The 16,995-nt window shown below is 36.3% G+C and overlaps 1 protein-coding gene across 2 annotated transcripts; it reads right to left on the bottom strand.

Annotated features, from left to right (window-relative positions):
* Nucleotides 1-3,378: 3,378 nt before the first annotated feature.
* Nucleotides 3,379-14,453, bottom strand: LOC123556377 (uncharacterized). Of its 2 annotated transcripts, XM_045347032.2 has the most exons (3): nucleotides 14,319-14,397; nucleotides 11,204-11,278; nucleotides 3,379-6,277 (listed from the first exon to the last, which is right to left on the bottom strand). In XM_045347032.2, the coding sequence occupies exon 3, from the start codon at nucleotides 6,247-6,249 to the stop codon at nucleotides 3,637-3,639; it is 2,613 nt and encodes an 870-aa protein (XP_045202967.2). In that variant the 5' UTR covers nucleotides 6,250-6,277; nucleotides 11,204-11,278; nucleotides 14,319-14,397; the 3' UTR covers nucleotides 3,379-3,636. The 2 variants fall into 2 exon arrangements, with proteins under 2 accessions (XP_045202967.2, XP_045202975.2); XM_045347040.2 differs by lacking the exon at nucleotides 11,204-11,278 and having other exon boundaries at nucleotides 14,319-14,453.
* Between the last annotated feature and the right edge of the window lie 2,542 nt (nucleotides 14,454-16,995).

Raw genomic sequence — 16,995 nt, 5'->3', positions numbered from 1 at the left:
CTGAAATGAAGGTACGCTGCATACAGTTTATCTCTGTGATATGACTACGGTCAAACTTTGCTTTTGAAACAGAAATATTGAAATAATTACAATTGTATGTTTTGCTTGACCTTCACATTTTTATTGGTGTGACGTCATTGTCCAAAGATTCATGAATAGCGAAAATGCATTTGTTAAAGCGGGATCAGTTGGCCTATTTTAGAAATAAATAAAAATAATAAATAAAAAAATCCTTTAATTGATTTTTTCTCATGTATTCCAATCAAACTTGATTTGTAGCATCTTTATTAGGCCCGCAGCCAACTTTGTTCAGCTGGGACATTTAACCCCTTTTAGGGGCTGCTAGAGCTAAAACTAGAAATGCCTTTATACAGCGTCTCATGAACAGCTTGGTGGATCTTTGTCATACTTGGTCTGGAGCATCATTATAAGGTTCTCTTCCAAATTTAGGAATTTGGGCCCTATAAGGGACCACTATAGCTAAAAGTAGATATGCCTTTCTTCGCATTAACCACTAAAATATAATGGATTTAAATCAAACTCGATGTGTAACAATATCGTAAGGTCTCCTGCTATTTTGTTACAAATGGGGATAGGGACCAATTTAGCTAAAAATATAAACACGTTTAATGACCTCTTCTCATGAACCGCTTCATGAATCTTCATCAATCTACTGCTGTAATTATTCGTCTAAGGATAAACAAAACAAAATTGCAACCCTACGAAACCTTTGCGAAAAATTAAAAGAGAACCATTTAAATTGTTAAAATGCGGTGTTTAGTTTTGCAATTTGAAAAATGTTAGATAAAAGATGAATGTTAGATGAAAAATTCATAAACTTCTTTCCTTATTACAATTCGCCGACCATCATTTTTAAAGATATTTCTTGTTACTTATATAATTACTTAAACTTCCTATTATAGAATTACAAATATTTGTAAAAAATAATGAGAAAAAAAAGCGTATGACAAACTGAAATATTTAGTAAATATCTAATATTTGATTTCTTTTCACTTTTTCAGACATTGTAGGAAATGTTTGAAATATAATATGGTACAATAGACACTTAAAAATATCTATACTTTCACTTCTTTAAAATAACGCAAACTTCAAAATATGCGTAAAACATGATTTCCGAATTTTAACCATATCATATCACTTTATTTGTTTTTATTTTGTTGGGTTTAACGTCGCACCGACACAATTATAGGTCATATGGCGACTTTCCAGCCAGCTTTGATGGTGAAGGAAGACCCAAGGTGCCCCTCCGTGCATTATTTCATCTTGACCGGCACCTGGGTAGAACCATAGACCTTCTATATGCCAGCTGGATGGCTTCCTCACAGGGAGAATTCAACGCCCCGAGTGAAGCTCGAACCCACATCGATGAGGGGCAGTGATTTGAAGTCAGCGACTTTAATCACTCGGCCACGGAGGCCCCAACTCACTTTATACATTCTACTAGAATAATACTTTTTAAGTCACAAAAAAACCAACTTGATCTTTGACTAATGAATTTATAATATACGAATTTCAATATATTAACAAACAATCTCATTCGAAAAAATGACGCAGTTATTCGTCAAAGCCTAAGAAAAAAAATAAAGTGAGAAAATTTGTGAACAAATTATGAAGTTTTGGAGGATGGGAGGAGTTCTGTCCTTGCTAAATATCAGAAACATGTGAGATATGTAATATATGTTCATGAAGATTGTATATAAGAAGATGTTTTAACCGATTAGAATAAGAAAACATATCATTATTCAAACAAACTGGTGCAATTATACTTTCACTCCCAACACACACGTCGGGTAGTTTCCAGAAAGCGGATAAGATGTCCAACACACAGCTCGAGTAGTCTCCAGAACGCAGATATGGTGTCAGCATATAACTTCTTTCCCAACACACTGGTAGTCTAAGATAAGAGTCTCCATGGAAAGCGGATATGGTGCCAATATACCTTCTCTTCCGACACACAGGTCGTGTACAGTCTCCAGAAGGAGATATGGTGCCAATACACCTTCTCTCCCAACACAAAGGTCGAGTAGAATATCCAGAAGCTTGGACGCAACCTTTATTACTTTTGTATGTTTGGAATATGTTTATGATGTTTCACATGTTGTGACGTAGATTGGTGTTTGTTTCTGTTGGGTTTAACGAAGCACCGACACAATTATAAGTTATGTGGCGACTTTCCAGATTTGATCGTGGAGGGAGGCCCTAGGTGCCTCTCAGTGCATTATTTCATTACGGGCAAGCACCTGGCTGGCTACATCACATTAAGAATTCAATGCCCTAATTGAGGCTTCTATTCACATTGATGTGCAAATGATTCAATGTCAGCGATCGCAAACACCCCCGCTATGTAGTTTAGTGTGGAAGTAACATCCGAAACATAAACTCAATACGAATACATAATATAATAATGCACATTGGTCACCTCTGAAGAGACTGGTGTTTTTCATAAATAAATATGTATAAGGAAGAAAACGTGTTTCTTAAAAATATATATTTGCACTCGAACACTAAATAGAATAGCTCAGTAACTCTTGGAACAAACGATGTAAATAAAAACCTGCTTTACACAACATTTCATGGAATTAAATTATAAAGAGATGCGGCTAATCTGTGATTCACAAGCTTTAATGTCATAATTCGCCATATTCCATATAAGCACTCATGGACACAAAACACGAGTCACTTGTAAACACCATGCATGTGCAATTCATGAACACTAGAATGTGCCACTGGTGAACTGTATACATGTTTCACTTATGAACATCATGCATGTGCCATTCATGAACACTATACATGTGCGACTTTCGAACACCATACATGTGCCACTCGTAAACATTATATTATACACGTAATTTGTGAGCACCATACATGTACAACTCGAGAAAATATAACGCATGACCTCTTTTCATGAAACTAAATGCCATTTTCAGACGCCAGAGACAAAATCCCGAGATTAAAGTAAACGAAGGCCACCTTTTCCTTTTTTTAATAAAACAATATTCAATGAAAATTTTGTGCTATGATGTTTAGCTAAATGATGACAAGCATTTAATTACATGGAATGCATCCGTGTTTCGTAGCTGCATTAAATGTGAAACTGTCACTGTCGCCCGCTACCTCTTCGAGCGAATGTTTTCATCGCAAAGGCAGAGAGTACCCGAAAAATGTAAAGGATGACAGATCATTTGGTTATGCTGTACAAGTACGGGAAGTTTGTATACAAGGAACAGTGCATTGTCTGATTTTTAGAAGTTTTTTTTGCGGGACATGGGCAATACTTCAATAAATGGCTCGTGTCCAGCCGACTCTGAGAAATGGCAGATACTGTTACAGTATGTGTATTTTGAGAAACACAACAAGTACAAGTTTGTATATCCTTTATTTCCTTGGAAGAATGTTTATATTTGAGACATATGTGTAGCCGAAATGCGGTTTGAATACTGCGCTCAACCCTCTCTCTTATATTCAGGGTCGATAACCGTTATGTAAATTATTAAAAATCATGCCGTCAAGTCAAAATAGGCAGCTTCCAACGATAATTGTATCTTTTCTTTCTATATCTGTATATAAGCTCTATTGTTTTGAATAATCATGAACAACTAGTATTCATTTACATATTTACATTTTAAAATTATTTTCACGCTGGAAGTACTCCGTTAACACTTTTTGCAACGGCTTTTTACCCCTTTCGCAATTGCTTGATATTTCTTCATTTCTATCAAGCACATTATCAGACGATGAATGTATTATGCCAGAAGTACCGGCCCTTCTTTTTGCTAGTTCCTCTTTATTACTCAGGGTTTCCGGCACTTTCCTTTTTCTTGTTTTGTTTGTCTTTCGTTCGGTCGCTTTTCCAGTAAGAGGTGTTTCGATTCGTTTTTGAGACACAAATGTTGAAGTTATAAGCGTTTGTGTTTTATCGTTTCTCCCGTTTCCTTTTCCCTGTAATATCTTCATTTCTTTCCGCATACCACTTCCACTAGGTTTTTCACAAACGGTTGTCATATCATCAATTTCGTTGTTTTTGCCCGTTCCCGAGGCATTGTCCACTTCCATCGGTGCAGCATCATTACAATTCCCACTAATTTTACCAGCGTTGTCTATCTGAGCCTGTACAACAGGTTGATTGGAGTCCGATCTTAAAATATCAGTTATCAATTTTTGTGACCTCATCTCTTTAGCCGCCTTTTCTTCCCTGCTTTTCTTACTTTCCTCTTTCTGTCTTCTAGCTTCGTCTCTTTTTCTTTTGACCTCTTCATTTTTTATCATGCGCTCTTCTTTCTTTCTTATCTTCACTAAACGTTCCTCTTCTATTTTCTTCTTTTTTTCTCTTTGCCTTTCTTTCTTTAAGCTTTTTTCCTTTTCTTTTTCTTCTTTCCTTTTCTTCGCTACTTCTTTTCGCTCTTGCTTTGATCGTTCTTTTTCGGCTTCAGCAACGTCTGTACTGATGATATTTTCAGCAGTATATTCTTCATCGGCAAACGAAAACCAAACTATAGGTTCCTTCGTGTTTTTATCTTTACATGGAAACGATTTCTTTTTTTTAGTATTAACCTTTGTATCTATGACATCCGTAATCATCCTTGCTTTTTTAAGTTTTTTCAAAGGAGTTTTTCTGAACAAGTAGTTTGTATCAAAAAGAATATACTTTTGAATATCGGCTATCTGGACACGTTTCATGCCTCTAAATTTATTGAATATCGCTTCTGCTACCTTTATCGGATCGTCCAAATTTTCAAGATTCAGCTTTTGTCCTTTTCGAACAATGTCATATTCAGACATTATCATCTCCCCTTCTCTTTGAGAGCAGCGATTCATAGATTCTTTCATGGCTTCAACACCTCGTATATGATTAGTTATGTGAATCATATGGTATATGGTTGTATTTCTCTTGTCCTTGACCTCAAAGGTCAATGAATACCTACTGTTTGTCTTCCGTTTAAGGAATGCCTCGTAGTTGCTCGTACATTTGTTTATTTCATTACTGAAATAATGTTCCCTCTCCGGTTCACAGAAATGGATGACGTAGTTGACGAATTCAGCCAGATCATCATCACTTTCAAATTCGGGTGGATCTATACCATAAAGCTCTAACACACCTTCGGTACTCCTTGACACAAAGCGGTTGACGTAACTACTCATAAAGTTGATAAAAACTTCATTTCCTGGTCCAGGTGCAAACTTTGCAACATGCATCATAGGCGTTTGTGTGAAGCCAAACGGATCAAGGAACGTAAGACTTCGTACAGATCCACCATTAAGCTCCGACGGCGGATTGGTTTCCGCAAATTTCCCTTTGACAATTTTGATAGATATTGAGAATGGATCTGTATTCAAGTCAAGTCGTACCATGTCCTTTTTACTCTGCAATCCGTATTCGTGAGAAGGGTAACATCTTTTTAAAAAATTCATAATCAGAAGTTCAACATTGGCACAGAGCTTTATATAGTTCTTTTGGTCATTTTCAATGAAGATAAAAGAAATTTTAGCAAGCTGTTTACAAAGAGTTCTTCTTCTGTTCCACTGCTTAAGTTCATAATCAAGCTGAGCTTCAGGATCCATCTCTGAAGCTGGCCAGCCCCAGAGACTTTCTCTAGTAGACTGTTCCTCCTTTTCCGTTTTACTGCTTTCTAGCAATGGTCCTCCTGTTGATTCTTCCAGAGTCGACGTTTCTTGAGTTGGGTTTTCCTCTTGTCCATTTTGTGACATTTCATGTGTTTTGCATTCTGCTGTACTCTCTTGTGATCGACCATGCATTGCTCTTTCCCCAGAGCTTTCTTGCCTTTCGCTTTTCTCCAATCTTTCTTGCACTCGGCTTTCCTTTGATCTTTCTGGCATTCCGATTTCCTTTGATTTATTTTCCATTCCGTTTTCCTCTGCTCTGTTTTGCATTCTTCTTTCCTTTAATCGTCCTTGTGCTTCACTGTCCTCTGGTCTTCTCTGTTCTTCATTTTGCTGTTTCTGTTTCTTCATGTCTTTTCTATAACAAACACCTAGAGCTATAATCAGAGCAATGAGTGGTGAACCATATCTTTCAATCTCGCTTGGCCACTCGTTACCATAGCGACCAACGCCTGCAAACCCGTCTATCAGCATCGTCCTTAGCGTGTACTTTTCACTTTGAGTTTTCTCTATATAAGCTTGGAGATATTTTTTGTACATGATCCTTTTGACCAGACCATGTTCAGTATCTCCATCGAAAAAAGTTCGTTTCCGGTTCTTATTCGCCATTGTTAAACCTCGTTGATCTTGCTAGTCTCTGAAAAAAGAGAAGAAACAGTTTTAAGAGTGTCTAGAAATGATTTTAATCCAGATTCTTACTTTGCCAACAACAGAAATTTTGACTTCTAAATACTTATTTCTTGAAATTTTCTTCTATCTATTTAGACGGATCTAGACGAATACACTGCATAAAATCGAGTCTAATATATGATAAATAAACAAGGTTTTTGTTGTAAATCTTACTAGTATCATATTGAATGTAGCGACGTATACTGCCAATATTATTATATTCACGAATATTTCTTGCAACACAAAATACGCATTTACACTGATATCAAAGTTTCTTACATCACAACTTTCCGACTTTATTGTGATGTTTACTGTCGCGTTTCGTGTGTCGCATGTATAGGTATCCGTGTTTCTTTTGCATAACATTTGATCAAGTTTCCTTCATCTTTGAAATTCGATTATCTTAGAAAAGAGTTTCGAGTATCAAATATAAAAGTTATTTTTACGTATCTCAAATAACTGAATTGCTTGCATCAGCTTTAATAGACATTTTTGTTTCGCGTATACCCTAATGTTTTACTTTGTATCTCAACCTCACCTTCTTGTTTGACATATTTCAGTCTTTCTAATATCACTTTTACCTCTTTCGTTTCATATACAAATACAGCCGAGTTTTGACAATATATTATCAGTATTATTCACAAGTATAAGTTGAATTATGATAACTTTAGCCGGTGTTCTGCCAACCAGCAACAGCTTGGACGCTTTATTATGATTATGTTCCGAAAATGTACAGAACGTCGTTGTTACACAGACTGCGTACTTATTTCCAAAAGAGACGTAAATGGACCTTAGTGCGGTGTTCCGTTTGGATAATCGTGACATTTTATTTAATACTAAACCGCGATGCACGATGTTACGATGACGAAAACGCGATGGCGCGATGGTACGATGATGAAACAACGATGGTACGATGGTGAAAACGCGATGGCACGATGATGAAATCGTGATGGTGCGATGGTACGATGGTGAAATGTCGATGTAATATCGCGTTTTCATCATCGTACCATCGCGTTTTCACCATCGTACCATCGCGTTTTCACCATCGTGCCATCGCGTTATCACCATCGTACCATCGTGTTTTCACCATCGTACCATCGCGTTTTCACCATCGTGCCATCGCGTCATCACCATCGTACCATCGCGGTTTCACCATCGTACCATCGCCTTCCGGTTAGAAATGTGTAGTTCCGTGCACTTGTATTTTTGTCAACAATAGATTAATGTATCGCAATGTATTTTGTGAGAAGAAATATACAATTTAGATTCTGCTGTTTTACAAAATGTTCAGTGCTCAGTTCAGTAAAACTGTGTAAAATCTTCAAGGCCACATCTTTTGTATTTTGTGTATGCATGAAAGTAAATAAAAAGCTGGGTGAAATAGTCACATGATATTATTCAAACCCGGCTTATTCTTGTAAGGATGTAGAAGGTACATAGCGCAATGTGAAAATGAGATTGTATCAAGCCTGTATTTTACTGACACATACACTGTACCACTGCGCCTGACCTCCGGAAGGCGATGGTACGATGGTGAAAATCCGATGGTACGATGACACGATGGTGAAAACGCGACGGTACGATGGTGATGGTACGATGGTGATAATGCAATGGTACGATGGTGAAAACGCGATGGCACGATGGTGAAAACGCGATGGTACGATGATGAAAACGCGATGGTACGATGATACGATGGTGTAAACGCGATGGTACGATGATGAAAACGCGATATTACATCGGCATTTCACCATCGTGCCATCGCGTTTTTACCATCGTCCCATCGTTGTTTCATCATCGTGCCATCGCACCATCGCGTTTTCGTCATCGTACCATCGTGCATCGCGGTTTAGAATTCAATAAAATGTCACGATTGTCCAAACGGAACACCGTACCTTAGTCACATTCACTTAGTTTTTTTGTGTTTTTTTTGGATTGTTTTGGGTTTAACGCCGTTTTTCAGTAGTATTTCAGTCATGTAATGGCGGGCAGTTAACTTAACCAGTGTTCATAGATTCTGTACCAGTACAAGCCTGTTCCCCGCAAGTAACTGCCAACTTCCCCACATGAATTATCAGAGGTGGAGGACGAATGATTTCAGACACAATGTCTTTTATCAAATCATCACGGAGAACATACGCCCCGCCCGGGGATCGAACGTGTGCCTGTGTTTGCATTATACATTGTACAAGTCTACAGTTATCCTATGGTACATCAATGCATACAGATCAGACACAAAATACCAAATGTGACCGTGACCATTTAAAAAAGACTGCTAATAATTCGTTAAGTAGTTCATTAGAAGTTATTAAAATGAATCTTCTGCACTTTGCTGTGATGTCCCAAAAATGCATAACCATTGAAACAAACTGCATGGTGACTATTTGATAAACGACATTGTGTCTGAAATAATTAGTCTTCCACCTTTGATTCAAGTGGGGAAGTTGGCAGTTACTTGCGGAGAGCAGGTTTGTACTGGTTCTGAATCAAGGAACACTGGTTAGGTTAACTGCCTGCCGTTACGTGACTGAAATACTGCTGAAAAACGGCGTTGAACCCAAAAACAAACGAAGCTGCTTAAAATATCTTACATCTGGTGTCACGTAAAAGAGGCCAAGCGTCCACATTTGAACAGAATTAGGGGAGAACCTTAACTGACGTTTCATACCAAGAAGTTAGTTTGGCATAAGACCTTTAAATTGTGTTACAGACCAAATTTAATGAAGATCAATTAAACGGTTTATGAAAAGTTGTTTAAAGTTTTCAGCATTAGAATCCTTAAATGACCAAAAGGCCCCCATTTGAATATATTTGGGAGAGGACCTTATATTGATATTCGTAACCAAGTTTGACGAAGATTCATCTAGCTGTTCATAATAGTTATAAGCACAATCAGTCTGTGACATTATCGATTACATTTTTACAATAACACGTTCCCTCTCATTCAATATTTAACTTTAAACATTTGACATACATATACATTTATTTATAATCACCAATTTTGAAATCCAATCGGTTTACAAGTTACTCTATTTCTGAAGTATTGGAATGCCTGTTTCACCATTTAAACTGTAACCCATCAAACTTTTGATTTATTTATCTAGCCTTTGATGTACTGTACTAATTCCACCAATTGGACATGTTCAAACATGCCTATATCTGTCAAAGAATCAAATCGATTTCAATTTGTTCGACATGGACAGTCAATAACGCTTCAAAATTTATCATTAAACACAGCGTTAAACCACTGTTTACTAGTATCAACGAGATCCTAATCGGTCGAATGGACCGCACGCTTATTAGTCAAAATTCAAACTGACGATGACAGAAACAAGAGGGCCAAGATGGCCCTAGGTCGCTCACCTGAGAAACACACCATGATAACAGTGTAAACATGTTTAACCTGGTGATTTCATGAAAACAAATATTCTGGCAAAAATTTCATTAAAATTGGACCTAAAATGTTGTCTCTTGAATTTAAACAAGAATTTTCTTAGATATGACCTAGTGACCTAGATTTTGACCCAAGATGACCCATATTCAAACTTGACCTAGATTTTATCAATCAATCATTCTGACCAATTTCCATGAAGAGCAATTGAATACAGTCTCTATCGCATACACAAAGTTTTTCTTTAATTTGATCTAGTGACCTACTTTCTGATTCCAAATGACCCATATTCAAGCTCGACCTAACATGGCAAGATTTCATGAAGATCAGTTGAAAAATACAGCCTCTTTTGCATACACAAGGTTTTCCTTTGATTTGACCTAGTGACTTAATTTTTAACCCCAGATAACCCAATTTCCAATTCGGCTTAGATTTTATCAAGCCAATCATTCTGACAAAATTTCATGAAGATCAATTACAAATTACAGCCTCTATCGCATACACAAGGTTTTTCTTTGATTTGACCTAGTGACCTAGTTATTTACCCCAGATAACCCAGTTTCAAACTCGGCCTAGATTTCATCAAGCTAATCATTCTGACAAAATTTCATGAAGATCAATTGAAAAATACAATCTCTATCGCATACACAAGGTTTTTCTTTGATTTGACCTAGTGACCTAGTTTGTGACCCCAGATGACCCAATTTCAAACTCGGCCTAGATTTCATCAAGCTAATCACTAACCTTTATTAACCTTTCAAGCAATACTGCCAATAGATCCATTTTTATCCAATCTGACTAAAGTACATCTCCTATTACGCTACGCATAGGATCTGAAAACGACCTATTCATTGCCTCGTTCTGACGGCCCTTTCACCAGCCAATCAGAGCCTAGCTTACAATATCTTGCAAATCTACCTCTAGCATTGACTTTTGATATTTACAATTCTTATGTCGAAATATATCAGATAGCCGGTTAGCTCAGTCGGTAGGCCACTTGCTTTGTAAGCGAGGGGTCCCGGGTTCGAGTCCTGGAATAACTGCATATTTTTCTTACTCTTTGACAATCGAATAAGTCGCCTGATTGGATAACATAAAAATAGCAATAATGGAAATCCAAAATATACAGAAGACGAATGTGAATGGGTCGTTCTCAGATCTTCGTTTAGAAGATCAAGTACTTTAGTCAGATTGATTTTTATCAAACCTCCTGACAGAGAAAACAAGCCAGTTCTCAGCCAAGACCGACAAATTATACATTAAGTATGTAGACAAGATGAAAGTAAAATCATGTAAAACACTCTGAAATGCACGTTAATATATTTTCATTTTACAAATACATTTAAATTTGCACGCTAATCTAGCTGCGGCGTGTGCCAGTCATAAACATTATATGCGCCAACGTAAATACTAGTACAAACGAAGATATTTTAAACGAACGAAAAGTTTAACCTAAAGCAGTGTACAATGTTTCGTCTGCTTTAAAAAAAAGCATGCGACTTTTACCTGGTATCAAATTTTCCTCCTCTGTCGTCTGCTTGAAGTTCTTCTTTTATTTACTATACTGTACTCGTCGGTGGCCTGCGTTAAAATGATAAAATATGAAAAAGCGTTATTAACTTTGTAAATGACGAACGATTTGATTGGTTGGCGGATACTAACATGTATGTGCATGTCTCAACATGCGAAAAGCGGAATCCCAAAATATTTATACATTCATTAGTTCATAATGATATTATACACTGATAAAAAAAAATTCGAGCTCGGTAGGTTTTAATCACTTGTATCCTCGAATGAGTCGTCTGCTCATAAACACAGTGGTTAAAAGCTGCTTGGATTTAAATATGATATTTAAAACCTTAATGGCTGTAAATGCCAAACGATTTGATTTGTTGACAGATGTCTGAACATGTCTAACCTGTGGAATCCCAAAATATACATTAATACAATGTAGAACTTTGTACATCGTGCAAAAGTATGATGGGTTTAGTTTAAATGATGAAATAGGCATTCCGTGGATTAGTTCAATGCCTCACAGAAATAGAGTACCTTGTAAATTGCTTTATCGGGCCGTAGTTGTTACTATAAATAACACGGGATTTTCAAAATTGGCTACTATAAATAACACGGGATTTCCAAATTTCATTACGTACCCGTGTAAAAATAGAAATAAACCTTTAAGTATATCTAGAGGTTAGTGTTTGCTAAGTATTAATGTGTATTTTCAAAGTTATCAAGAGACAAACGAAAGAATACTTGTTAAATATACGCAAATTTTATGGCGTACCGTTAGGTTTAGCTTTAGATAGTTCTATTTAGTATGGCCCATGGTCGGACATATATTATATTTAGTATGGCCCAGGTTGGGAATTAGCTGAAAGTTATTTCATATTTAGTACGACCCAGGGTCAGACATATCGATCGATATATGTCCGACCCTGGGTCATACTAATTGTAAATATGTCCGACCCAGGGTCATACTAATTGTAACTTTGTCCGAACCAGGTCGTACTAACTAGAACATGTCCGACCGAGGGTCGTACTAAAGATGGCTGCTGTAATTGAGGGTCATACTATTTCGGAATTGTCTTAAAGCTAATTTGAATATGTCTGACCCAGGGCCATACTAATTGGGATATATCCGACCATGGGTCGTACTAAAGATGGCCGCTGTAATTGAGGGTCATATTATTTCGGAATTGTCTTAAAGCTAATTGGAAGAATTTATTATAATGTCCGACCCAAGGTCATACTAACTAATTTATAGCCGACCCAGGATCGTACTTATTCGAATTGTCTTAAAGCTAAATAGATTTATCTAAATTTTGGGTCGTACTAATTCAAATTAGTATCATACTAACTGAAAATGACTGACCTAGGGTCGTACTACATGATATAGCTTAAAGATAATTCCAAACCAGGGTCATACTAAACAGAATATGTCCGACCCTGGGTCATACTAAATAGAATATGTCCGACCCTGGGTCATACTAAACAGAATATGTCCGACCCTGGGTCATACTTAACAGAATATGTCCGACCCTGGGTCATACTTAACAGAATATGTCCGACCCTGGGTCAAACTAAATCGAATTGTCTTAAACGCTTAATCGGCATGTTCGACCCTAACGGTACGTCATACAAATTTTATACATCCTTTCAAAATTGTATTCAAAATATCTTGACAGTAATGGGGACAAATTGCAAACGTTTATGCTTAACTTCAGTTTGAATAATAATAATAATAAAAATAATAATAATAATAATAATAATAAATAATGATAAATAATAATAATTTTGTTAAAAAAGGATAACATATTTGGCTATAGCCAGTCTAACAAACGGTCCTTCAACATAATGTAAAAATTCTATCCATACTGGTTATGAACAAATATTTCCTTAGTATAAACATAAACAGTATAAACTACAATGAAAAGAGTTTTAAAATGTAGGCAAAAGTATGTACAAGTGGTTAAATGTAATCCGCGCACCAAAACCCTACGTAGACACTCTTTTGATTTACAAATGTAGTGAACCTGACATGACGATCAGTATTTTCTGTTCAAGTACATTTCCTTCGGATGTGTTTTCGGCAAGCTCCGATTGTTACGGAAACCGTCGTTCGTTTGAGTTACAGCAGACTAGCCACTTGACTGATACTAGTAGTAAAAATATTTCTACCTTTTTTAACTAATTCTTAGATTTCTTAGATTCCTTGAAAATTTATGATATTGAAAATAGGATACAAACTGGCCAAGTTCACTACTGTAAAATTGAATCATAAAAATGTAAAAACTGATATATCGTACTCTAATAGCAAGTCCAGTCGTACAATAATATCCAAAGAATGCCGAATTAACAAATGAGAATCGCACTGAAAAATCCGATCGTCACCTTAAATTACATTAAAAATGTAATCAAATTACTTATTGTAATTATTAAATGCGATGCACTTTGTGACTTTAACTTCAACATAAAAAATAAGTGTGATTGCATGATTTAATTTTGCTGTAATTTTGAAATGTTATTAATTGTACCTTGTATAATTTTCTAAATGTGTTTAAAATTTTAAGAAATATAGAACAGTGGAACATCTTGAGACAAAATTGTTTCATGGAAATAGAATTCCCGCTTTAAAAAAAAGACTTGCCTTCTTTTGAATAAAATCCCCCGATTTAAATAGATTACGACTTCGGCGGCTTAAATGTTAAACTCTAATACCACATTATTTAATCCTTTTTGTAAACTTTGATGGACTTCCATGATGTTATGAGGTTTTTACCGAACTATATGAAACTTCTGTAGAATCACAGGAGTCTGAAATTCTATTAATAACACTCTAGAAGTCTACCGCTTTTTTTTAAAAAAAAACCCTATATAGTGGTTTTTTTTTACATTTAGGACATATATTTTTTAAAAAAAAACGGTAGACTTCTAGAATCCTACTGATCGATTTTCCAGATTCCTGTGGTAGAAAATCTATATGTTCTGTAATATATCGTCTGTATCATGTATGAGTAACCGAAACGTTTACATGTATAAATGTAGTGCAGATTGGAGCTGCAATGTAAGTATTTTAACGCATCTTCTAAACTCCGTCAAAATATTAAATTAGACATACCTGAATTTTATTTCTCTGTAAAGTAAAACCACGTCCGATGTGTTGTACGTTCAGCGGTCAAGTGAGTGTTTCCGTTTCATCTAATACACTAAGTATAAAAAAATAGAAATGGTTCTTGGGTTTTCCAGATTTAAAGCCGTGGGAATATCAAAGGTTTCCCAGTCTAAAATTAGATATTGACACCCTAAAATTTGATAATATCTAAAAATAGACACGGAGTTCGGATTTTCCAGATTAAAATGTACTTATAGGATTATTATAAGGGTTTCCCATTTCAGGGAAAATCTAAATAGGTCAGTCAGCGTTTTCTTGGATTTGAACAGGGGTTCCAGCTTAATAAATAAATCTAATATTAGATTAATTGAACACTTAAAAATGATATTCAATCAAAAATGCTCTCAAGCTTACAAATTATTTAAAACCTGCACTTAATCGAGGTGAAGAAAAATTGTTCATAAGTTCAGTGGAATGCTGACGAAAACAGAAAAGTCCAGATGAACACAAACAATAATTTACAGGTCACATGAAAAAGAGCACTTTTCAGCACAATAACATTTTGTACATCTCGCAGAAAGTCACGATTAATTTAGTTTCTGTCATTTCCAGTCACTCCTGATATCCACATGAAATAAGGTAATATTATGTCTAATTTCACACACTGGTTATAAAAAGTTTGATCGCAACAACCTATTTTAGTTTGAGGACTGAGATATTATGAATAAGGCGGATCAACTAAGGCATATTTGCTTCGAGTCATTCTAAATTTATAACTCAATTACTGACAGACTTCCGTTATATGGACATGCTCGAGTTATTTCAATTTATTTTTGCACTGAAAGTTGAAAGGCGTTTAAACTGCCTTAATCATAATTATTATTATCTATTATGACATTACTTGAGAAACACATATGCCTCCCTAGCGGTATAGGTAGTTTGTATTGCCGCGGCGGCGTCCCGGGTACCGGGCGGATTCCCGGCGCAGGCGTCTTCCCCCTCCCCACATCCCCTTGGTTTTGGCATTTTAAAGATATTTTAGATACAACAACTCGTATTCTAATGTTCATAATGTGACCAAATTTTAAGTTTATTGAAAGCTCATGTTAGCAAAAATCTTGGGGTCAGTGACTTTAAATGAATGCCTTAATCAAACAATATTGTTTACGTTTATCAGGTGTGTATTTGAAATCACTGGTTTACCTAAAAAAATCATTTGTTTACAATATCGCTTACGAACCGGTAACATGTTTTATGCTTGTCTGCAAAGTTTGTAAGGAAATTTATCCATTAGATTAATTTCATATTCGGTTTCCCTACCGCTAATCAGCGGTACTGATTTAACAGTGTACATGTACTCACAAAATTTTAATATTTCGAGGGCTGAGCGCGAAACTATTGTATCTTCTTCTTTATATATATACAGTTACAATAGTTTCGCGCTAAGCGCACGATTTACTGAGCCAGGGAATTCTGATAAAAAACTCATAATTACAGTTCGATTACTAGGTCATACGTGCTTACACGCTTTCAAACCAAATTTTCTCTAATTGCAAAATGATCTTTTTACTGTTTGATTATGTTTTGTTTGAGCTTGAGCTCAAGTTGTTCTTGTACAAGACGCAATAAAATATGGAATCCCGAGTTGAGGTTACAAAACGCAATCTGTAATGTTTACAGACATGATTTTTACGAAAACAAACTGTATGTTTCAGTTTATAACATTTTAGGTCAAATGCGACTGGCGCACATTGAGTGTTTGAGAAAGACCCCAGGTGCCCGTTCAAGCATTATTTTGGACATGAGCGTGCAACTGGGTAGAACTACCAATCTTCCGTAAATCAGCTGGACGACGGGGACCTCCGTGGCCGAGTGGTTAAGGTCGCTGACTTTGAATCACTTGCCCCTCACCGATGTGGATTCGAGCTTCAATTGGGGCGACAAATTCTTCATGTGAGGAAGCCACCCAGCTGGCTTACGGAAGGTCGCTGGTTCTAACAAGGTGCCCGCCCGTAATGAAATATTGCACGGAGGAGCACCTGGGGTCTTCCTCCACCATCAAAGTTCGAAAGTCGCCATTTGCCTTATAACTGTGTCGGTGCGACGTTATATATACCAAACAAAAACAAAATCAGCTGGATGGCTTCCTCACAATCATAATTCTACATCCAAAGCTGGATGGTTTCCTCACAATCATAATTCTACATCCAAAGCTGGATGGCTTCCTCACAATCATAATTCTACATCCAAAGCTGGATGGCTTCCTCACAATCATAATTCTACATCCAAAGCTGGATGGTTTCCTCACAATCATAATTCTACATCCAAAGCGGGGTGCAAGCCCGCAAGGATTCAAAATCAGTGACATTATCCGTTGGTAATAACATTTAAATAGTAAGACAACTGGTTTGATGCAAGAGACTCTTCATATTGTTTATCTGTGTATCCGCTTTTATCATTTAAAAGAACGCAGACACTGTTTAACATATGCCATGTAATCTATTTTTATGTTGCATATATTTGCGTTTTCACATATTGCCATGGCAATCATGCGTAATGTAACAAGCTAATTCAGGGAATTGATATCCCCCACCGAACGGGATATAGATTTCACCCTTGAAGAAGCATTCTCTGCCCACTAAAAACACTTAAATGCAAGTGAATTTCAGTTGTTTTGAAAGGC

Source organism: Mercenaria mercenaria, chromosome 15 (genome assembly GCF_021730395.1).
Source record: "Mercenaria mercenaria strain notata chromosome 15, MADL_Memer_1, whole genome shotgun sequence".
Classification (NCBI taxonomy): domain Eukaryota; kingdom Metazoa; phylum Mollusca; class Bivalvia; order Venerida; family Veneridae; genus Mercenaria; species Mercenaria mercenaria.
This window is presented reverse-complemented; position numbering and strand designations above follow the sequence as displayed.